The following is a 23,716-nucleotide window of genomic DNA, read 5'->3' as shown; positions in this document are numbered from 1 at the left end:
AGGATGTGCTGCCCCAGCCCTGGAGGCAGGTGCATGGGCACACCCGGACACCTGCGTTGCCCTGCCTGTAAAATCTCTGTTGCAGTCATCAGACTGACTGGGGAGACTTGGGGACCGCTGCTGGCTGGAGCAACTGATCCGACCAAGAGTAAAGTTAAGGTGGAGGCATTAGTAGTCTTAGTCCTACTGAAAATAATGATTTTAATAATTTTGTGAAGTTTCAGTGTGAAATGGGATAAGATTTGTCATTACTGTACCCTGGGTACCTCTTATAAAGATATAAATCCTAGTAATTATTATCCAGACTAGCTTAACTGCAAGGACCTTGCACTCCTCCTCCCTGAAAGCTTTTATATCAAAGTATTTTCAAAAATAAATTAAGCTACAGACTCCTACACAAGAAAGCTTTCCTGAGCAACTGACCTTGGCTGCCACCAATAAGATCACTGGGATATAGAAGCATCAGTATGCAGACCTGATTTATGGCTATTACCTCTGAAGGTGTATTTTCATTCTGAAGAGTAAGTTTTGGAGCTTGTAAAGAAGTGCTCATGTAGTTTTGTTCCAGATTGTTGGCTCAGTCTGTTCCGTTCAGAGGCATTGCCATGTATAATGAACACTTGCTGCATTTGTTTTATTGTTTGATCTTGTTTAAGTCATCCAAGATGAGAACTCAAGAATTTACATTTTTTAATAGTTTGCATGGTTTTATGTTTTTGTTTGTTTGTTTGTTTTCCCTTGGGGCGGGGGGGGAGGGGCTTTTGAGAAATGCAAGCTTCCCTGGGAAGCTCTTTGCTGGAACTGTGAGTTCTGTGTGAATCACAGGGGCAGCACGGGTGTGCTGCAATTGGCTTTGTAAAATGCCTCACAGAGTGTGCCCTGTGAGCTGCCTCTGGTTTGTTCTGGTTGCCTCTTGGGAGTTCTGGGGAGATTTTGGGAGGGCTGGGAGACCTCTTGGCTCCAGCTAACTCAGGGAGGGCAGATCCCACTGCACACTCAGCCATTTGTCACTTTTTGCAGGTGCTACAGTCTGATCCACTGTTTGATTCCCAGGATTGTGATACTGGGGATGAGTTTTACATCAGTGCAGCCTAGTTTGGGAATACACACAAATGCAGGGGCAGCTTTAAACTTCAGACAAGCTTTGGCACTTGTTTTAAGGTCATTGTCCTGACCTAGGGCACAAAGCTAGAGCTGAACTCCTGACTGAGCAATGCAGGTGAAGCCAAAGTTGGCTGGGAAGGATCTGAGTGCTGGTCCAGAGAACCCATGGAACCCCATGGCAGTCCTTGTTCCCAGGACTGTCCCAGTAATTCTCTTTTCTACAGCACTTTTTTTTTATGATCCCTCCCTTTGTGTTTCAATGGTTTAATTTTGTTACTTTAATGTAAAAAAGTAAAATTGCTCAGTAACTGTGTTTCCAGAGCATAGGTCTGAGAAAAATGAATAAGCCTGCATTGCATCCTTAAAAGTTCAGTGACAATATGAACGTCCTGGAAAACCCTCCAGGCCGGACAAAGTCCAGGTTGTGCTGCATTGCTATGCTTTCATTCTTTTATGGGCTTCATACTTAAAACAAGAAATAAATGCTGTGTACTTCACGGAGACGTCAGCATAAAGACAAGTTTATAAGGGTGCCTCGCATGTAAATGCTTTACAAATAAAGGCTGATACTGTACCCACATAAGATTGTTAAAGTAATCTTGAGTGACACTTAACTATGCAGAACCACAGAACTCTGGCAGAGAACTGGAAAATTAAAACCTGTGTTGTTTAAATTTAAAAGTTGACATTTTGATTTTTTTCTTATACAGCTTTACACTTTCATGTGACCTTAGTAGTCAAAAATGCCTTTCTGATTTTATCTAGCCAAGTTGCTATGCTCATTTATTTTGGATATTGACCTTGTTACAATTAGTTGCGCTTTATCATCTCTAAATCAGTCATAACATCATTGAAGGTACAAAATACAGTATGTTGGATGATACAGCAAACACGAGCCAGATCATTTGGCCCGTACTTCACTTCACTCAGTGGGCAGCAGTTCTGGTCTAGATGACAAAGTTATGATGAGTTCCTGGGTTTTTCTAGTCAACTCCATTATGATGTGCTTTTTTTCTGATGGTCAGTTTTGTCTCTACCGCATTCAACATCCAGCAAGAAATTTATAGGCTGCAAAGAGCTTTCTAATCCTCAGTGATGACACGTTTTTGCTTCCTGCCTTCTCCAGGATGCACCAGCAGAGCATTGCACAGATCTGCTGGGAGTGACCCTCAGGATAGCACCATCCTCTGTGTGCTGGCTTTGCAGGTGGTAATGTAACAGAGAGGAGTGGGAGAGAGACGAGCCTGGGCAGAACACACTATGGGTGCAAACACCTCCAGCAAGTCACCACCCTTTGATGAAAATGAAGACGGTAAGAGCTTTTCCCACCTGGTGTCTGAGACTGCAAAGTTTACCAGTGAATAGAATATCCCAAGGGCAACACAACTGAGAGCCACTGCCAGCTGCTATGGTGGGACTGCAGACATCCAGGCGTCTCGGTTAAGCACAGGAGTGCCATGGTCTGCAGCAGCCCCCAGCCTTTGGCCTGCCGCAGAGGTGTGGCCAGAGGTCGGGTGGTCCTTTCACCTCCCTTCTGCAGCTGGGCACTGGGTGAGCAGTTCTGCAGGAGAGGTATGGCTTTTGAGCTGTCCCTTGGACACTGCCAGGCAGTTCAAGGGCAGGGAAGAAATTGCGGTTCCAGAGGCAGTGAAGGCTTGTTCTGGGGATCACAGCCCAAGGAGGACTGGTATGAAGTGTGGTGGGAAGACAGCTTGAGCAATGCATGTCCCATCCCTGCTTTGAGCTTGGCAGGAGAGCCACTTGGAGAGACTGGACTTGGTAGCATGGAACAGGAGGGTGCATTGCTGAGAGCAGCCTTGGGGACTGTGTTACCATGCTGCCAAGATTGTAGAGACAGTCCTTAAAAGATTGTTCCATAAATTTATATTTTCTACTGCATTAGTCAGCTTACTAACTTCCATTTGGTCTTCCACATGAGTACAATATTAAAATGCATATGTAGACAAATACAAATAAATGCAAATAGAAGTAAAATATACAAGAATATAGATGACTCATATAAACTACTGTCCCAAAGAAAAGAATTCCAATCAAATATTAAACAATTGTGAATTGTTAAAATGATTGGTTTATCCTGGGTAACTTCCATTCTTCCCAAGTTAAACTCTCAGTTTGTTTCAGCACTTTGTGGAAAATGTGTGATGTTTATCAGGCCCAGCAAAGTGCTGAGTGTGACACATGTCAGGGGCAGGGTGTTTAGGGCAGATCTGATCATGATTCTCTTGTGCTGAAGTTTGCTGGCACAGTTCATAGAGACATAACACCTTCATATTCAATAACTTGCCCATGCTTCTTCAGGAAATCTATAGACACCAATAAGCTCAGGGTCCCCACATGCCTCTTCCTCCTTTCACTCTGAGGCCACCTTGCCTCAATATGTCTTGCAGGTACACTGTGCTCAGCTACATGGGGAAGGAGTAGTGCTTGTAGAGATGGCTGGGAGGGACACATCCTCAGTTTTCCTGCTGCCTCGGCCACCATCTCTGTAGCTTTGTTAATCTTACTTCCCCCATTCTCACTTGTTTTGGAGGCTATGTTTATAAAAATAAATAAATAAATAAAATAGAGCTACATTGCTTCCCATTATAGCATTATTATCATGGTTAGCTTTAAGAAATGTAGACTAGGATAAACTGGAATTCTCAGCTACCTGTGACTCTGGATGTACATGGTTGTGTTTACTTCTCTCAGAAACTTGATCAGCAGAGGACAGGGCAGCAAGATGTAATGAGGAGTTGGGGCAGTGATGTGAGCAGGGGAAAACAGGCAGACAGCCTCAGGACACCGTGTCACCCTGAAGCATTCTGGGAGGGGTGAAGAACCTCCATGATCCTATTTGAGGGGAAGGAGGTCTGTTATGGTCCTGAGTGTCAGGAATGGTATTGACAGAATTCTACCATAGGCTCCATGCAGTGTCATCAACTGGGGAGCCCTAAAAACTGGGTGGATGTAAGGGGATGTTGGCCAAAACCCGGTCTTTGTCACTCAGCTCCTTGAAGAAAGAAGTCTTGGGGAGGTACTCTTCACCCAGAAGAGCACCACTGAAATGCAGTGACTATCCTGAGAGGCATCAAAGCCTTCAGCCCACGGCTGCAGCTGTCCCACTGCTAGGGTCAAGTGTCTGTATGCAGCTACTGGTGCACAAGGCCGTTTGGCAAAGGGAAAAATGATGCTCGTTCTCCTTGTTGTGCACGTCACCCCACTGTGGTTCCTGCCCTTCCCTATACTCCTGGGTTTGTCACCCTGAAGATATTTCACTCACTGCATCTAGGGGGCCATGCACAGAGTGAGCTGGTGAATTGCTGCTGCTCTCACGCTCTGTGCTGCTGTGCTTGTAATGAGAGCGGGATGTGTGAGGCTGTTCAGCCTGTTGTTCCCAAATAAAAAAAGACAAGTGTTTCTATTTTTTGTTTGAGTCTCATATTTTATTTTATTTTTTTCAGATACTTTAATGCAAAAGAAAGCAGTGTTGAGAGGCTTCCCTGGAGATTTTATTTCTGGTGCACCTAATGCTCAGTATTGGCATCTTTCATAAATAACTGCTTGTGTTAACTCAGAGGACTAAGACTTTCACTTTCCTGTTCACCCCCCTTGGGGTGATATGTCCTGGCTGAGAGATTGGCTGTAACAAATTGAATTTTCATTGCAGAGGCTGGTCTCTGCTGAGTCCTCCTCTGGGTTCAACAGGCTTCATGCAGTATTAGTTCCTATGACTGAGAAATAAATAATACCCTAAGCAATGCAGTGACCTGTGCAGAGTGGCTGTCCTTGGGGTAGTAAATCTTTCCAGGCAGGATATTTTTTATAAGAGATAGTTCTGTGCTTGGAAAACGATTGGTTTCAAGAAACAAAAGCTGGCAGCACGCGAAATCCCTGTTAGCCAGGTGGCAAGGAGCACCAGGCTTTCCCATGTGCAGTGAGCCTGGTTACAGTGCTGCAAGTGAAGGGAAGGGCCCAGCTCTGATCTCCTTAAATAGAGGTGTTGATCTGGGAAATTTCAGTCAGCTAAGGGGCCTCTGTTGCACCCTGATACAGTTGTGTTTTCTTGGCCCTGTCTTGATGTAACTCAAATTCAGAAAGTGCTAGCATATTTTTCTCTGATTATATTTTAATATACTGGGGGAGAGAAAGCCAGCTGAAATGGGGATGTCTCTATTAGCTTCTCCATTATCTTGGCAACTTTGTGACCAGAGAGTGTATCACCTTAGAAGTCACACTCCTGTCATTCTAATTCCAGTTAAAATTGAAGTAAATCATCAATTAAGAACTGCTGGGTCAAGCAGGAAGCAGCACAACTGCTTGCCCGCCCCGTGACAGCAGCAGGCTTCCACCAGACTGCAGTCACTGGTGAGCAAGCTCCAACCCCTGAGTTGTGCTGCGGGCAGGCTGCTCCCACAGGGCCTGTGTAAAGCAGAGCACAGTAGGGGTGCTTTGGGCATAAGTGGGCCCTGGTGCGTGCGAGCACATCCCACGGCCCCCGGGCTCAGCACCGTGGCTGCTGCTGCCACTGGGGCAGGTGGCAGGGCAGGAGGATGCCTGACACTAGGTTTTTGTTTGTTTTGTTGTGTGTTTTTTGTTGTTGTTTTGTTTTTGAGATGGACTTATCAAGGGCCTTTGTTTGTCTGCAGTGAAGTGGGATGGCAGCGTTGTTTTCCTCTCACCGTTTCCTCTGAATAGGCACAGTTGGGGATAACAGATTAGTGAGATGAAAGGAAAATGTAATAACCAGACAGAAGGTTCAGTGCTGCAAGGTGATCTCAGCTCTTGGTATAGTCAGGATGAGACCATGTAAAAAGCCGGATTTTGGTTTTGCAGTTTCTGGGCAAAAGGGTGTGGAAAGCATCCCTGAGGATGGCAGCCAGATGTTCTCCCAGTTGACCAAATTTTTCAGAACTCAAAGCCCATAGATAGTGGGTGAAGACAATGAGTAGGCAAGATGGACATACATCATTCTGTGGTCTTCAGCCAGTGTCCTCTCAAGTCTCTCATCAGCTTTTCCCTCTTTAAATTAAACTAAATGATGGAGTAGAGCTTTAGATGTGTCTTTGTTTCCGTGGCTGGCTCTGTGCCCAGTTTGGTTCCCAGATACTGAGGGACTTGCGTTAGCGTTCCCAGTCCTGCGATACCACTTGTGTGCTGGAGGCTGCTGGGCAAAGAAGGAAGGGAGAGTGATAACATAATGAAAATGGGGCAAATTACAGTGGCAAAAGGGAGAAGATGAGTGTAACAAACCCTGTGGTGTTGTGCCAGCTGTATGGGGATGGATGACAGGACTGGGAGGACTGGAGCCCCCTGACTCATTGACTTCCACTTGGCAGGGGGAGCTTAGGGATTTTGGCAGGGCTGACTTGTCTCTGATGAGGACGTTTTTCATGGCTAGTCAGGTTCTATATTTTTAATCTAAATATTGTTCCTTGAATCTGGGTTTACATATGCCATCAAAATGGTATTTCGTGCTTATCCTTTATGTGGTCCTTTATAGCAGTTGTACTATACCCCTTGGCATCTCTTAAACATAATTAATTTGTTTGAGTTGGCATATCATGAATTTTCTCTATGAATGGCAAGTGGTTGGGTTTTTCATTGTTTTAGATGCAATCAGGCAGTGAAATGAGTCTTTTCAAATCTGTAGATGTAGATTCAGGATGAAAAGCATGTGTTTGGTTCCTGACCTTGGACACCACCAATTTCCGTCCTGTTTGGAAGTGAGACTCTGGGTTGGCTCACTGCGAAAATGTGGGATGATATGAGAGCTAAAACAGAGAACAGTTGAAGAGTGATCATACCTAGTTTAACAGTCTTAAATAAAAATATGCAATTTAGCTCTCTTAGAACCAGTTCAGTTACAGATCAGTGTTTAAACATTACTGAAAACATTAATATTAAAAATGAGGAGGCAGAAGGTGTTAACATATTAATGAAAGCATTCATATTAAAAGATAATAGAGGTAGAGGGTGTTAACATGCAAACTCAGGCTGCTGGCTTAACTCATCTGGATTTGCACCATTTAGCATGGTGCTGGACTTGGTGCCAAGTCTTGTCTGGTGGGGCTTTACCTGCAGAACAACTGTTCTGGTACAGGGCAGTGAAGGGAATAGCAGTGGGTCAGACCTCCTGGAGGCAATGGAGGACAGGTATTTCCAGGAGCTGTGCCTGCCCACGTGAGCTGGACAGTTGCCTTCTAGCACATTATTAAATCAGCTGACATCCCTGCTGGTGCTGGTCAGCCCCAGCAGAGAAGGGAGGGATGCCGCAGGGCACACCCAGCTGAGCTGAAGTCAGTGTTCAACAGGCTCTCATTGCCCTCACCACAGAGGACAGCATTTCTCCACAGGCTCCCGGCTCCTGGCACAGGGTCCACCACCTTCCACAGCCCCCATATGTCGTCTGGTGCCTTGGAGAGGCCACTGGGAAGCAGCCATGTCCCCTGCAGCCCCGCATGCTGGCTGTGAGAACAGTGCTGGCAGCTGGGATCATCCAGCTGGCGGCCCTCCAGGCACAAGGCCCACTTCAAGAATGTGGTGTCCTGGTGTCAGCATAAAAATGACAAGGGCAGGAGAGAAGAGGGAGGAAGGGAAGGGACTAAAAAGAGAGACATTTCCAAAACCAACAGAAAGTTGCTAGGATATCCTTCATTTTTTTAATCTCTTTCTCATAAAGAAAAAGTAGAAATACTGTAATTTCATCAAACTTGCTTAGCCATTTAATATTTGAATGTTTGCTCTTTCTTGCAGTCACCTTTGACCATTTTGAAATTTTGCGAGCTATTGGGAAGGGCAGCTTTGGAAAAGTAAGTATTTTGTGAGCTAATCAGCATTTGGACAACTAGAAACTTAACTGAGAAAATGGGCAAATTAGACAGGATCATATGAGAGTAAAGAAATGAAATACTGCATTGTCAACAAGATTTGACCTCAGCTTCAACTCATGGTAAACAAGAAAGAATCAGAACCTGACTCCTCATCTATTCCACAGCCACAAATTGTATTACAGCAGACTAAAATGAGATACTGATAAATCAAATGAGATGAATTTTGCTGTGTTTCTGGATAAACATTTTCTAAGATTCTGCAGCAAAGCAACACTGAACACAGTGATGCCAAAATAGGGTATGTTTTATGTACAGAGTAAGACAAATCTCTAGACAAAGAAAAAAAAAGAAAAAAAAAATCTGAAAAATCTAGCCTAAATTTTATGTTTTGCAGTCTTACAAACTCCAAGTTTTTCTTCAAAGCAACATTTCTTTCTAGATTTGGTAAAATATAACTTTAAGAAAGGTTAAAATTCAAAATCCAATATGCCTCAAACAAAGGCTAAGGTTCGTAGCAAGCTGAATGAAGCTTAGCTGAATGAAGAAGGGAGAAATTCATGTGCTGTTCCCCAGTTTCCAGCCTATAGTTCTGTGGCAGAAAGGGCTCTTCAACTGAAAATAGTAACTGCTCTGGGGGAGGATGGACCATTTGATGGAACATGATCAAGATTTATTACTGCTATTAAATTAAATGTTGACTCGTGTGATTCCCTGTCTCCTGCCTTTGTGGTGATAAATTCCCTCCCCTCACCTTCCCCCACAAAAATTATTTCTTCAGCTGAAAATGGGATGAGGTATTCACTGGCAATGTCCAGAGCTGCAGAGAAGTGCATAGAGCTGGGACTTTTCAACGTGGGCTTTGTTAAGGATACCTGGAGACTGCTCAGGCAACTGTGTTTTGCCTGTGTCAATTTACTGACAAATCATCTCTGTTTTATCACTTGATTTACTCACTTAGGTCTGTGTTGTACAAAAGAATGATACCAAGAAAATGTATGCCATGAAATACATGAATAAACAGGAGTGTCTGGAGCGAAATGAAGTGAGAAATGTTTTTAAGGAGCTGCAGATTATGCAGGGCCTGGAACACCCCTTCTTGGTAAATCTATGGTAAGATATTTCTCCTTTATTTACTGATACCAAGTGAAGAATTTCCATGAAATTATGAGCATTCCCAGAGGTACCATATGTCCTTTTTTAACATGTTCTTTATATATATATACATATATATAAATATTCCTCGAGCCATGTTTATGCTTTTTTAGGTACTCATTCCAGGATGAGGAAGATATGTTCATGGTTGTAGACCTGCTGCTTGGAGGGGACCTGCGTTACCATCTCCAACAGAATGTGCGATTCCAAGAAGGCACCGTGAAACTCTTCATCTGTGAGCTGGCACTGGCCCTTGACTACCTCCAGAGCAGATGCATCATCCACAGGTCAGCAGGCAAATTCATAGGTGAATGAAAGTTCATAGACTGCAGGAGGGGCTGATCTTTTCCTCTTTGATATGAAAGGACAAATAGAAAGTTAAGAGTTAATCAAAATCTTCTCCTACAAACGTTTGCTTTTATGTAAAATACTAGGTTTCTCAGAAAAAAAAGTATTTCATATACTTCTGCAGCAGAGAACATGTTATTTCTCCTTCTGGGATAGCTATAATAAAGCATATTTGATTGTTTGCTGATCCTGCAAAAAAGCTGTCTCTGAAAGGTTTAGTTATCTGTAGCTCATTAAAGCCTGTTCTGGTCTGTAAAGGATAAGCATCTGGATTCAGAATTCTTCTGTTACTGTATTTGAGGGTGTCCCCCTTCTGCTTCCCTCTCTGTACCACATTGAAAGACCCAAAATGGGACCAAGCACAACTTTTTCTGCATGAGTTTAAATACCTTTCTAGAAGTGGTGAGAGTCTCTTTTTGGCCACTAAGATTTTTCAGGTTCAGCGATAAAATATTTGAGCTCTTCTAGCACGTTTGAAGGCCTGCAGCTACCTCACATCACTGCTGTGCTTCCTCTGACGTAAAAGGAGCCTCTTGGAAGGTGGCAGAGAAAAGCTCTCAAAGCTCTTATGCACTGCTGCAGCACATGATGCAGTGGAACAGGAGTGGAAAGTAAGGCAAAGAAGAAGAAAATAGGTGGTCCTGATAGGAGCCTTGAACTGCCAGGTCTTCTCCTCTGGCTTACATCTTTTGCTTTCTTCTAGAGTCTCAGATGAATATTAATGTTCAAAATTTAGTGGATGTGGTTTGCTGCTTTAAAAAATACCTGTAAAAACAACAAAACTACCTGTAATCTACCCTCTGGGATTTTTCTTACTTGATGTCCTAATAATTGCAACCATCTCTCAAGAGAATAATTTCATATAAATTAATTACTAATGTCAGAGCATATATTTTTCCTTTAAAGACTTTTTTAGTTTTCAGCTGAATTACTAATTTGTGCTTATGCATTAGTTCACATAGTGCAGAGCAGCAGTAGGACACTCTCCCTTGCAACCCCATTCTAAATGTTTTGTAACTTCTCTTCATCAAAAAGGCTCCTGACACTGTTGCCGAATGAAGAAATTATTAGTTTGTTTTTACTTCCTTGAAGCCAAATGCAATTTAATTAGACAAGCTATAAAAATATGCTAAATGTAATTCCAGGGAGGAAATTGGAAACCTTGCTGTTCTATATAAAACTGTCTTGATCAAAGTAAAAGAATAACCTAGTATGCTGCATTTACTGTGGGTTGTATCTGCAGCTTGAATAAATAGGCAAAACTCAAGTTATTGATTCACTACAGCAAAGAATTGTTCTTGGGACTGCAGTTCTTCCTATATACCCTTATTTTCTGTGAGTCAGTGTCCTCAAAAAAAGTGTTTGCAAACTCATACATGCTAGGTGCATGCTAGTTTCAGGTCACTGTGGACTCTAGGAAAATGTGGCAAAGGGGAAAACCTATAGTGGACAACATTTTAGGTAGGGATTTATAGATAAGAGAAAAATGATGCAAAAGCTGCAGTGCTTACTCAGGCAAAATAACAACCAGCTATCAGGCCAGGTTAGAGCTTTTCCCTGATTTGAAAGGCAAGGTTTGGCTCCAAGCAGATGAACAGACATGCTCACGTTTCCTGCTCCTGATGTATTAGGTGATGCAGACCTCAGGGGTTCAAGTCTTTTGGCTTAGTATTTGCTAACAGGGTTGCAAGCAGGGAGGCAGTAGCAACAGGTTAAAAAAGGAAGGCAGAAAATTACTGTATTTATAAATGGCATTACAGAAAGAGCATTCTTGTGAGGCATAAAAATAAAGCATGGCACAATTTTAAAATTGAAATGATCGTGGTCCTTGGCAAGGTAAGGAATGCTCTGTTCAAGGGCTGATGAAGATTAACACTTACTTCTGTAAAGCAGCATGTGCTTGCCATTTCTGAGACGTGAAAGCAAAAAGACCATCTCAGTACTCCTGTAACAATGTGCCCTCCTCACTTGTGGAGAACCCCACCGGACCAAAAACGTTTTTCTCTCATTTTGATTTGAGACAGACCTTATTGTGTATATCTCCCACTTTCTCAGGAGTCTTATTTTTCATGTTTCTTGTTTTGTTTTCATACCTGTATAGATTTCCACTCCGTGATGCATCTGACCTTGGCAAGCAGGCCATGTTGACTGCCCCATTCAGGCTCCAGCCAAGAGCACTGTGGGCACCTGGAAAACAAAGCAGGTGCGTGGTGGTGAGGGCACAGTTGTGGCCTCCTCCACTCTGCACCTGCTCCCAGGCAACAAATAATGAATGAGCATGAATTAAACATTGTGAAATGCAGACTAAGCTGCCTTTGTCCTGGACAGCCAAAGGTAAATCCTTTTGCTGTAGGCTTGGTCTAAACAAACTGAGTGGGACACAGGTGTATGGGCAACAGCAGGAGGAAATCCTTTTCTACTAGTAATACATTACATTCAGTAGCTTTCCAGGACTAAGGGGATAGAAGATCCATACAATTCAGGCTCTAAAGAAAACTCTGTATGTGATGGGAACACAGGGGTGGTACCTGGTGTTTGTATCCCATGGGAAGGGGTTTGGATAAGAGCTGAAAGCTATTATGTGGTAATTGTATATATTGTCTTTTCTTGATTGCAGGTGGTCAGGTGACTACAAACTTTATCTTTTGGAGTTTTAAAGATAAAACCTGAAACCCACTCATTCTTCACATTGACCCCCTAGGCCTGAGGAAGGCATCAGGAGGGTGAAGGGCTGTTGTACTTGTGCCTGCTCGATGCATTTGGCAGCTGCAAGGTGCCTTGAAACTGCAAGGTGCCTGATAGCAGGCAGATGGGCACTGATGTAATTAGCTCATTAAAAGCAGGTAATGGCTTGTAAAGTCATTCAGGTGTATACAGCAGGTGTATCAGGTGTACATGTTCTCCCTTCAATGGAAAGCATTTCTTTACAGCATTGTGATGGGTGTTTTTGCTATTGGTGTTTTGTTTTTATCAAGGAGGAAAACCTGCAAGGAACACATTTGTTTCTAAAACAAGAATGTTAAAGTGGTTTGTTTAAGATCAGGTCTGCTACGCACTTGAAGTTTCCTCTCATCAAAGAAAATGAAACGTTCTTGTTTCCAGTCTTTTTACTTTCTAGTGAGAAACAGAAGAAACAAGACCATACGTTTTTGCAGACTAAGAAGTGGGTTTCTCTACAATGCATAGATAGATAGATAGATGGATTTTGTTAAAATTATGCCTTCCATTTATTCCCTTATAGAGATGTGGCTATTTGCATAACTTATTGCTACATTCTTTGTCAATTTCAGTTTATACAGTAGAATACAAAGAGTATTTTGTGCATCCTCTTTTTTTTAACTTTAATATTTTTGTTTTAAAAGTGTTGATGTACCTCACATTTTTTTCCTGTTTCCCCAAGCATGAGATAATCAGTAACATGCCGAAGATTGGTAACTGATGTACAGTAGATGTGGAGCCGTGACGAATTTCCCTACTGTGTGTTGTTGTTGTTGGTTTTGTTTGTTTTTTGTTGTTGTTGTTTTTAATAGCCTTGAGGAAAAAAAAAGAGATAAAAAAGCAATATAGACTATTTTTCTACTCCTGAAGAAAATAAAAGCATTAATAAATAAAATTCCAAACAAAGCGGGGTGACTCTCAGAGCTGTTTTTCCTCTCCATCTTATCCCTATTGCTACCACCCTGTGACCACCCGGTGCAGTGGTTTGTAGTGAGTCTGCCTCTCTGACTGGAGCATCTCTAAACATGGATGCTGGTACAATCTGGACTGCCCTCTGCACCTTTCAGAGCACTATTTTGGGAATTATGGCAAATGTGGTTCGGAGTTACTGAATCAATGTCTCTAGCTAAAACCCTACTACTCCCAAACCACCAAAAACACAGGAAAGCATACAGAGCTGCCAAATGCTTTGTGGCAACGCTTCAGGCAAGTTTGTGGGGTTTGTTTTTATTTTACATGAAAATTAATAAAAGTAGTTGAACTTTGAATGTAAAACTCAGAATTAGCAGTTTACTCCAAATAGCTTCCTTTTGCTTAGAGAAGAAGAAACACTTTTATGTCAAATGTCACTGTTCTATGAAAAATAACTTTTTTCATAATGGAGTATGAAAAATATACATTAATAGCTGGCCAAGAAGGTTTTACAGTTAGTATCAATAACAGTGCCCGTGAGATTTCCAAACCATCACACAAAGTAGTTGAGGTATTTTCCTCAAAAAGCTGTTTCTGTGGTAGAAAATTAATTCAGGATGCAAATGTGAAAACACTTCCATAGAAAGTCCAGATGTGACTGCTGCAGCTTTTTGTAGGTTTGGCTTAGATCGGTGCCGGTCAGTACATCCACAAATAAACGTGTTTTGTCGAGAGCCTTCCTGTGTTTGCACCTTTCATAGCAGAAGCTTTTATCCATCACTGAAGAAATACCTTGTTTAGACACAGAAACACTTTCCTTGTTATGTTGCTCTATTGTTTCACCTGCAGCTAAAGGACTCCAATGATGCAGTAAGGACAATAGCTAAAATTGATGCCACTTGTTTACTTTGCTCCAACATTTGATTTTTACTGAATAAATGGGGAACAGCTTTCAATACAGTACTGAAGCAAAATAAGAAGGAAAAAAAAATAAAAATAAAAAGAAGCTGTAGTATTGCAGATGCAGGTGCTGCTAGCAGCTAGGTTACACTTCACAGTTATATGACTGTACCTTCATTTCTGTTTTTATTACTTGATTAGTTGTTCTCTAATCATATCTGAAATCAAACCTTGCAGAAACATTAGAGCTGAAGAATCCAAGCAAAGAACCCTTCTAGGGCATAATTGAAGTAGGTCCCTCTAGAGCTTGGGTATTCATAAAGTATCTGCAGCCTTGTTTATGTCACTTCTGTAAGCTAATGGCTGTTTCCCTTTTCTCTTTCTTAGAGATATCAAGCCTGACAACATTTTGCTGGATGAGCATGGTAAGTGCCACTTCTCTGTGGTCATGCATATGCATAAAAGTAGAGACAGAAATAGTACATCCATGCTGAAGTTTAGGTGCTTGCCGTTTTCCTCGTTTTGTGTTGCTCTCTCTCCCAGTTCACAAGCAGTTTGGAACAGGAAATATCCTTTTGTGTTTTGGCTGATGTCTTTTACTTTCTGAGCAGCAGCATCATGTACATTCAAGGCACTATGCACCCCTCATTGCGGTGTTATTTCTGAGGGTGCATTAGTGTTTAATCAACACCTCCTCCGACTGACTCAAAAACATCTCTAGAAGTCATTGGCAGGTTTGATGCATTCCATTCTACTTGGGGCCAGTTGCCTAACAAACCTTATTTTAAGACCTTTGCTGTTGCTTAAAATTTACTTGAAATGTAATCATTTGAATGCAAACGTACATGCAGTTACAGACTGTATGTAATGTATGTTCATGAACAGATCGCATTATGGTTGAGCAGATCATCTTCGTTCAGGTACTTTCTTCTTCCTCGAGCATTTGACTTTCAGAGGGAGCTCTGAAGGAGGTTTGGGCTTGGGTATATTACAGATGTTGCTATAAATTTTCCCTTACTCTTGTCTCAGGAAGAACCCTTACTATAGTCTTGTGCTACCTCTGGACACTTTTTGTGTCCTGGCAAAGCAGCCACCATGAAGAGTTGTTCTGATATTTATCAGTTTTTAAGTCATTAAAAAAGCATTTTGTCACCTATTATTTTCTGAAAATCCATATAACTGTTTTGTTGCGAGAAATCTTCATTAGCAATGACAGTAAGCCACTTCAAGAGAAAATGCCAGTACAGGAGTGCAGCCTATCTGAATGTATTTTAACTTCAGAGGTTTTAATGTGGATGCTGATGCTCTTGCAGAATTGGCATGGTTCTCACATGTAACTAGGCCTGCCTGGAACACCTGAGCCCAGGCTCTACTAGCTTCGCATATGACCCCTACTTTCATTATTTATTGAGGAGCTGTCAGTGAAGCTGCTCCCAGCACAGGCTGGCAGTGTCTGCTGGGGCAGGACGTGCCGGGCTGGCCCCCACACCCTGGGCAGCTTCCCCCACACACTGTAGGATCAGGGCGATGCTGGCACCCGAGTGGGAGCCACTGGAATGTAGGTCAGCCTTCTGCCAAAGAGGGAAGAACAAAGGGAAGAGAGGTGCTGCATGCCTCTGCAGCTGCATTCAGCTCAGCAGCACACTGTCTACAAAACTCCGTAATGACACTGCAATTTGGGTTGATTTCAGTGACTAGAGAATAGGCTCAGAGATATTATAACTGTCTGCTGCAGAGGTTTCAGAGTTATTTTCTGTGAATGTACCCCTGACTTCAGTGTCCTTCTGACTATGACTTCTTGTTCTATTTCTTTTCCTGCTGCATCTTCAAAGATGTGTTCTCTCATGCATACAGAAAGCTGTGTGCACACAGTTCAACTTCTGTCCCCTGAGCAGCTGTTATCAGGGTGTTTATCTACATTTAGCCTTATAGGTTGTGCTTGTTTTTGTGTCTCCTTCCCTATGGAACAAAGCTGCAGGTCCCCGTTCCCTCTCCTCTTCCTTCACCAGGCTTTCATAACTGTTTTCAGAAAGCACATGCAATCTACTAATCAGTTTTCGTAATGTTTTTGATTGAGACCAGTCCCCTCAGAGAATAAAGCACCTGAAAACCTTCAACAGTCAGACTCCAATCTTTCATCTCTCCACCCTTCTTGCCTTTCAGCTCCGCCCTTTGGCCCACCTTCCAGCTGTGAAGTGCCTTCCCCTGCTGTCACTCTTCACCTCCCATGTTTATGAGTGGAAGACTTTTGTGTCTGTTGCAAAGTGCAGTGCCCTCTTTGCTGGTGTTGACTGCTGACAGGGACAAAGGAGCCCTTGCACACATCACGTAGCCTTTGAGTAGGAGGCTGTTTCAGACTGTTGATAGTGCCAGTGCTTCTCGTGATTCCACACACTGACATGTCACCCTGCTGCTGACTGTCACAAACATAACACACACCTGATGTGTTTGCCTCTGTCTATCTGGTCAGTGACATTTGTAGTACCCTATCAATTTCAGCTAAGAAATTGAAGTGAGCCATAAGTAAAGGAGAATATAGGACAAATGTCTTTCTACACAATAAATAAAGCAGTTGTTAGATAACAGATTTGGATCAAGTCCCATAATGAAAAAATCTTCAGGAGATGACCACCTTTAACAGTCATTCCAAGCACAAAGTGATTTCCTCCTTTAATGGTAAGTCTATCGATTTGGCTCAATGACAGCACAGCTCACCTGGGAATAAAAGAATATAACAGACAGCAGCTTCCAGGAATAGTGACTAATTCCTCAGGAGGTTTTGGCCAGGTCCTTTGTCTAATAAAATTGAAGAAAAGCTCAGTTATATCTCTAGTAAAACTGAGAGGTTTTTTTGCAAGAACCTTGTAGTGGCTTTGTACAATATTATTTCTTATTCCACTACCCAAAGGATCTCTAGAGCAGTACTAAAATGGGTGAATTCATGCCAACATAGCAGCAGGAATGAACAGGAATATGATGGGAGCTTATGGCTGTAATAGGAGCTTAACTGCCAGGTCCCAGATATTTAATTTGTGGCATTTGCTGTCTAACCTCAATTAAGTTACAGCACATTCTGTCTGAGAGACCCCATACTCAACAACATTTACTATCTCTAGTTTCACATTCTTTAAAATGTTATCTGAATTTACAGAAACCTTTTTTTTTCTTCCACAAAAGGTATTCTAGAATGGTGAAGGAATTATGTAGTAAGAGGCTAAATTTAATACCAAAGTTATTTGCCCTAATGCATAACAGGACATTATATGGAAATAATATATTACATTTAGAAACTGGATACAGTTAGAGATTTTGAGTAATCAAGAAAACATGAGGCTTAGAGTTTGACCCTAAAGCTCAACAGCAGCACCCAGCATTCCCCTCTTGTCTACCAGTAGCTGATGTCTCTGCTCATCCAGTCCCCTCTGGCCTGTAATGCTGCAGTTCAGCAATGTAATGTTCAGCCTTGTCACACCACACCGAGCCTTCTTCCTGAACTCTAATGGGCATGATTTGGTATGTTCCCAAGTGGGCTAATTTAAAAAACTTGTGATTTGTTTGAAGTGAATCATTTAAAGGATACATTGAGAGAAGGGGATATTTATGCTTAGAATATTAAATTCTTAATAAGTCTCTATGATTCATATATATCAAAACAACTCCCCACAAAGTGGAATGAGAGACAGAGATGAAAGAAAAAACAATGCAAGGACAGAGAGGACATATTCAGACAAGAAAATAATAAGTAATCCTTTTCTTTCACGTACTCCCAAGTGTTTTGATGCCACTTATTTTGTGGGAAGTGAAGGAAGCAAGAACCTGGCTGATTTTGTAAAGCAATGAAAGATAGCATGTGAGAGGCAAGCTCATCCCACACATGGTCTTCCAGCAGTTCACATGGCTCTAACCAGAGGGACCTCAAGTTTTCTTTTTTCCTTCAAACTTGAGCCTGACAAGCATCACAAATTTACTAAGGAAATCTATGTGTTGGTGAGACTAACAGCCTACGAGCACATGGGTGCAGAAAAAGGTCTGACCTAGCTGTCAGCTGTCCTGGTGAGCAGTACATGCCTTTTTCTGATTCTGAGACAGCCTAATCATGGAATATGAAATTGCTGAAAAGCTGGATGATAAATTCATTGGCAGGGGCTGAAGGATGTGTTCATCTTTGCCAGATGCTGATATGGAGGTGGAAGTTCAGAGGCTGAGACATGATCTTCGCAACACAGGTTGCCTCTGCCCCGTGCATGCCCAGCAGCAGTGCCTGGAGCTGGGCACACCAGGGCTCTGTGCAAGGCAGGAGGCTGGTGCCTGACAAAGGGGTGGTCCTTGTCCCTCGAGACATACAGCCAGATGTTGACTGTGCCCCATTTTGTATGATGTGTAGCAGGCTGGTCCTGACAGAAGTCTGATCCCACTCCTAGAACATCTGTAGAGAAGCTGCACCTGTGTGCACACCCGTGCTATGAGCTGCCAGACTCGCAGTTTGGATGTGCCTGCACTAGGGTACATTTTGCACGCTGACCATGGCTAATTTGGCATAGGGGTGAGGAGGGCTCCAGTGCTTTACACACTGTGCACCTATCACTGAAGAGACACGGGCAGGAACAATGGATGTGATACAGTCTTTTTAGGTGGTATCACAAACTGTACTTTGTTCCCCAAATTTTCCCAGCTAGATCAGATACTTGCAGCAGGCAAACTTGTATCACTGTTCCCACATAACAAATATTTAGGCCCAATTGTAAAGATTTCCTTAAATGTTTCATAGTATCCAGACAAAATAACAGGTGCTCGTTACCGAAGCATCAACTTTTAGCCATATGAAGGTGATGTCATTCTACTTAAGAAATTAAACAACAGTGAATTTCTAGCTGCTGAAGCTAATGTCTGAGGGAAGTATTGTCATAGCATCTCCATCAGTAAGAGCCACTTTCATTTGTTCTCTGTGCTAAAGGAAACAACAGCAATTCAGCCACCCCCTGTTATTACAGAGGAGGGTGACGAGTCTGCAAAACTCAAAATACAACACTTCTGACGGTTTTGATAATGAGTCCAGCTCTGTCAGGAGCAAACAAGTTCAGTGCCTTACGAGAAAATGTATGAGGTCAGGAAGAAGAAAAGACTATCAGCATTTAATCAGAAGAATTAGGCTAAACTAACCCACAAGGTTCAAAGAAATTCACTTCAGTGAAGTCAGCCTTGTATTGATTGCCCATACTGCTGTACATGATTAGTCTGATCACTGATATGAGTTTAGGGAATAAGCAGTAATAAATTAAGTGCTTGCAAACAAACAAAAACAACAAAAACACCAAGTAAAAGAGCAGACAAGAGCTAGAAGGATGTATTTCCTTTCGTATCCCTGCAAATCACATCCACTCTTTTTGTTTCCTTTTCAGCTTGTAAGCAGCAGTTGTGCATATTGCACCAGTGATAACAGAAAACATTCCTACCCTACAAGGGGATTAGTGATTTCTTGTGCAAGGATCTTTTGCTTGTTGTAATATATATTTTGTTCCATTCTAAAGACATCCTCAAAGGAGGAAAAATAAGAGAGGTGCTTAGTACCTGGGATCAACAAACAGCAAGTAGCTAGAAAGCCACTGCTAACCCTACTTGGAAACACTGGAAAATCCTCTCTAAATGCAAACATCATTAAAATAAGCTGACTTGTGCCAGGAGGCAGAAAGCAATATCAGTGCACCAACAGGTGTGGATAAAGTTCATCTTGCAGGATTTCTTACTTGTCTTTTCAAGAGGATGAGGCTTGCTAGTTCCCACAGAATAGGCCATGTCAGGTAGTTATCTTTAGCTCAGCTTTGAAAAGGCTGAAGTTGTGCTTTTGAAAGACACTAGTTGCTCACAATAAAACATGCTTCCCATGGAAACATTGGGAACAGGGTGCTGTGCTTTGAGCAGCCTTGATGAAGGCTGTGCAGACAAAGCACGTTGTAGCAGTCTCATGTGGTTTTGCTGCTGCGACCTATTCCACGTCTACCATTCCTCCCTTTCCTGGGCACAGGCTTAGCACTTGCTGCTCCCCGAGGTTCCAGCCCTCAGCTCACTGGGAGCCACTCCTGAGGCAGGTCCTCACCCTGCACGAGCCAGAGTCACCAGCCTGGGATGCAGTCAGGGAGCCCCAATCTGTCTAGCAGGACACCAGGCTTCCTGAACAGCATAAGCTGATGCTTCAAGGATTTTTTTTTTTCTCCAGGTGGTGCCTATTTTATAGCTACTATACTAAAGTTACTATATTAAAACATAAGCATTGGTGAATTTACATTTACAAACTATAAATGAGAATGTTTTGTCTCCTATAGTTTTGTAATACTTCCTACTTCATTTCTTTCTTCTGACATTACACTCAGACTGCACATCTCTGCCCTTTTATGCTGGTCACCCTCTTATATTTGCAGCAGATAAATACCTACCTGCTAAAGTTCTCTGTGCTTGCAGATGCGTATTGCACAAAGTACATAGCGCAAAGCGAGGAAGTGCTAACTGACCAGAAACCCAGGACTTCTGTTTCCCATATGGGCTTTTCCACATTGTACTGCAATCCCACTTTCCCATCAAAGGCATAAATAGGTGATGTTCAAGACAATGTTGCATGGTTGTCACCATTCAGTTGTGCTACTGTGCTAGTACTTCCATGTCCTTTCACAGACCAAACCAAAACCACAGTAAGTCTCTGCCTGAAAGTTAGATTTTGTTTTCAAGCCTGCAGCAACTGTTTCCATTATTCATGCATTAAAGGTCACTTGGTTCTATGAACAGAAGAGGATGTTGATTCTTAAACTACTCTGGAGTGATCACTGAAAAGACTACAAATATGGTATATAATGTCTATAAAACCATTTTTCCTCTCTTCATCTTCCAACCACTTACAGTTTAAAACAGGTTAGAATCTGAGCTCAGGAAAAAAAAAAAAAGTCTCCCAGCAGCACTGAAATGAAGCTACGAAGCTAAGGCTAGAAATAAATGAGAATGGTTGGAAAATTCCCTTTAGAATGACCTTCATCAGAAGAGACCTTTTGGTAGCATATCATTTTATACGAGCACAGAACTCATGAGATTATAAGAAATCAAGATATAACATAGGCTAAAAATATCACATACTTATTGCTCAAAAATATCAGGGATTTAAAAAAAAGTTGACATTTTTCGGTAAGAAGAGATAAGTTCCCTTTTCCCAAAATTTTGTAAAAAACAATCATTATTAAGTGACTAGTTGGACAATTCCAATCTTTTTTTTTTTTTTTTTTTGCTCTCCAGAGCAAAATAAGGGGATACTTCATCTAACAAGATACATCTGTAAGCAACCTGTAAGCTGGAATATTTTCTGTAACTTCTGGCACAAGAACTTTTTTTCTGGAAATACCTTTCCATGGAGTATTTTACTGTAAGTTTCTGATTCAAGGCTATTTCTTGTGTAAGATTAAAACAAATCTGCTCACGCATTAACCTCTCTTTCAGGACACGTGCACATCACTGATTTCAATATTGCCACGATGCTGACTAAAGAAATGCAAGTTTTCACAATTGCCGGCACAAAGCCATATATGGGTAAGAACTGATTAAAATTACATGTTCTTGTATTTTATGGGCCATTTTTTTTACATGTTCTTCCCATTTTATGGGCCTGATTTGTCAGCTGTGGTGGGATACAACTGAAGTCCTTTGTGATGTAAGTTTGAATTCTTGTTGCTGGTATGTGACAAAAGACATCTGTGTGACGTGAGAAACTACCTAGCTAGTGCTGCAGAGGACCCCCCACACACACACCCCTATGCAGCTGGAGGAGGTGTGGCAGGCAACAACTTCACACAGCAGAACAAAGCAAGCCTATTGCAAACACTAATTTTAGCAGCATTGTACCATGCTGTACAGCTTAGTTTTGATGATAAATTAGGATAGTTACATGCCTGGGATCTCAGAGCATGTCACAGGCAGTGCCAAGTCATGAAATAGTAAAATCATAGAATCATTCAGATTGGAAAAGACCTTCAAGATCATCTGGTCCAACCATCAGCCTACTCCCAATCTCACCCACTAAACCATGTCCCTAAGCACCACATCCAACCTTTCCTAGAATACCCCCAGGGACGGTGACACCACCACTTCCCTGGGCAAACCATTTATTTCCACAGATCTCTTTTTCTTTCTGTTTGTGATGAAACACTCTTACTACCCTTGAGAAAGGAAGTGAAGCACAAAGGCTTGTACTGATTTAGTGAGGGACTGAATACGAGCCTTACACTGCTGCATCACTAGCTCATAATTTGCATTTCATATAAGCTAGCTGCTTTAAAAACTAGTTTAATCCTGTGCTTAGGAGTGGTGAGGGGATGGGGACTTGCTGTTCCCATGTGCCAGACACCAGCAGAGCAATGTGTGGGGGGCTGTAGAGCACAGTGGTGAGGGACAAAGCCCCATCTGCACAAAGGAGGCACAGCTGGTGCAAATGTGGCCACCACATCAGGGAGATAAATGCTGAGCCTATATTTCAGTCTTTCTGAAAGCCTCTCCCATTGTCCCTCTATTGTTGATATGGGAATTGACTGTCCCAAGCAAGCCCCAACAGGGTTCTGCAGGGCCATGGAGGCAGCCACCTGTGGTGCATGGAGCTAGCGCTCTCACTGTGGGAGCTGGGCACCAGCCTCCAGGTCCCCACAGAGCTGAGTAGCCAGGTTGGTTGTTACGGTTACAAGCCATCCCTTTCCTCTTCTTTCTTTGATTTCTAAAAATTGCACTTTTTATGAAGCTTTTAACCTCCAGGCAATGGCATGGAGCTAGTTCCAGGCAGGAAAACTGCTCTGGCAGCTGTAGGGGTGCACAAAGGGATGTCCTCTGGGGCAAGGTGGCTCTGGAGCAGTCAATCACTCCACTGCTGCAGTGGGCCAGGTGTAGGAAAAATTTTTGTGAGCAGATCAGTACACGTGCAGGGAAGAAAGACACACAGTCCTTGCTCCCTGAGCAGACCTTGTTTCCCTACTACTCAAAAAAAAATTCCTTCTTATTCTTTTCCCCTTTAGAATAGGAGTACAAAAGCCTTACTCAGGCTTACTTACTAGTCAGACCAGGGAAGCTGGCTATTCAGGCAGTAAAAGACCTACTAGATACTTACCACACAAGCACAGCTGATAAACATAAAGCAGAACACCATGGACCTACCTGGGATGAATCAAGGCTGAAGCATACAGGAAACAAACTGCAGAGAAATGTCCCGAGTGAATGCAAAAAGAGCTCTTGTGCAAACATCACACATAAAAGTCTTCGTATTAGGTAAAGCATGAGTGTGACATTCCTAAGTGAAACAAAACCACTCAGAAGGATTTCTATACAGCTAACGCTAAATACAAAACAAAAAGCTTTCTTACAGAGTAAGACCATCTGCCAGACCTAAATATCAAGACCTCCATACAGCTACTGTAAAGCTAGACCCCTGAGGGAAGGGGAGGAACCCAGCATTCTCCTTTTTATCATAAGGACCAAAGTGACCTCTCACCTTTGCATCACCTGGTGCAATCATCTTAAAAGGGAAAACATGCGCAAAAGGAAATCACTGCTCCCTGGTTTTGCTTTCATTTTATTTAGAGCAGTTCTTGCCTCTCTTCTCACTCGCAAAATAAACCACAGTATTTTTTTCCCTTCATCTCAAGAGGGAAGTTTATTACCTAAGGAAGAGAGGGAGTATTTCAGCCTGTGCCTCCGCTCACTTCATATTAGCATGGTAACTTCCTCCTAAA

The 23,716-nt window shown here is 42.4% G+C and overlaps 1 protein-coding gene and 1 long non-coding RNA gene across 2 annotated transcripts in view; one reads left to right on the top strand and one right to left on the bottom strand.

Moving 5' to 3' along the window:
• Positions 1-2,232: 2,232 nt before the first annotated feature.
• STK32A (serine/threonine kinase 32A) overlaps positions 2,233-23,716 on the top strand; it is a 32,966-nt gene continuing 11,482 nt past the window's right edge. Inside the window, exons 1-6 of the mRNA XM_040573689.1 lie at positions 2,233-2,416; positions 7,861-7,916; positions 8,896-9,047; positions 9,203-9,376; positions 14,355-14,392; positions 21,444-21,533. Coding sequence (XP_040429623.1) covers positions 2,365-2,416; positions 7,861-7,916; positions 8,896-9,047; positions 9,203-9,376; positions 14,355-14,392; positions 21,444-21,533 — 562 coding nt within the window. The 5' untranslated portion in view covers positions 2,233-2,364. The remainder of the gene's footprint in view (positions 2,417-7,860; positions 7,917-8,895; positions 9,048-9,202; positions 9,377-14,354; positions 14,393-21,443; positions 21,534-23,716) is intronic.
• On the bottom strand, positions 10,600-23,404 carry LOC121078000. The gene is made up of 3 exons (XR_005824410.1): positions 23,348-23,404; positions 23,142-23,274; positions 10,600-16,763 (listed from the first exon to the last, which is right to left on the bottom strand). It is a non-coding gene; the product is annotated as an uncharacterized LOC121078000 (long non-coding RNA).

The sequence above is a fragment of the Cygnus olor genome, chromosome 14, assembly GCF_009769625.2.
Source record: "Cygnus olor isolate bCygOlo1 chromosome 14, bCygOlo1.pri.v2, whole genome shotgun sequence".
NCBI classification, from domain to species: Eukaryota; Metazoa; Chordata; class Aves; order Anseriformes; family Anatidae; genus Cygnus; species Cygnus olor.
Note: the sequence above shows the minus strand (reverse complement) of the source record. Positions and strands in the feature narration are given on the sequence as shown.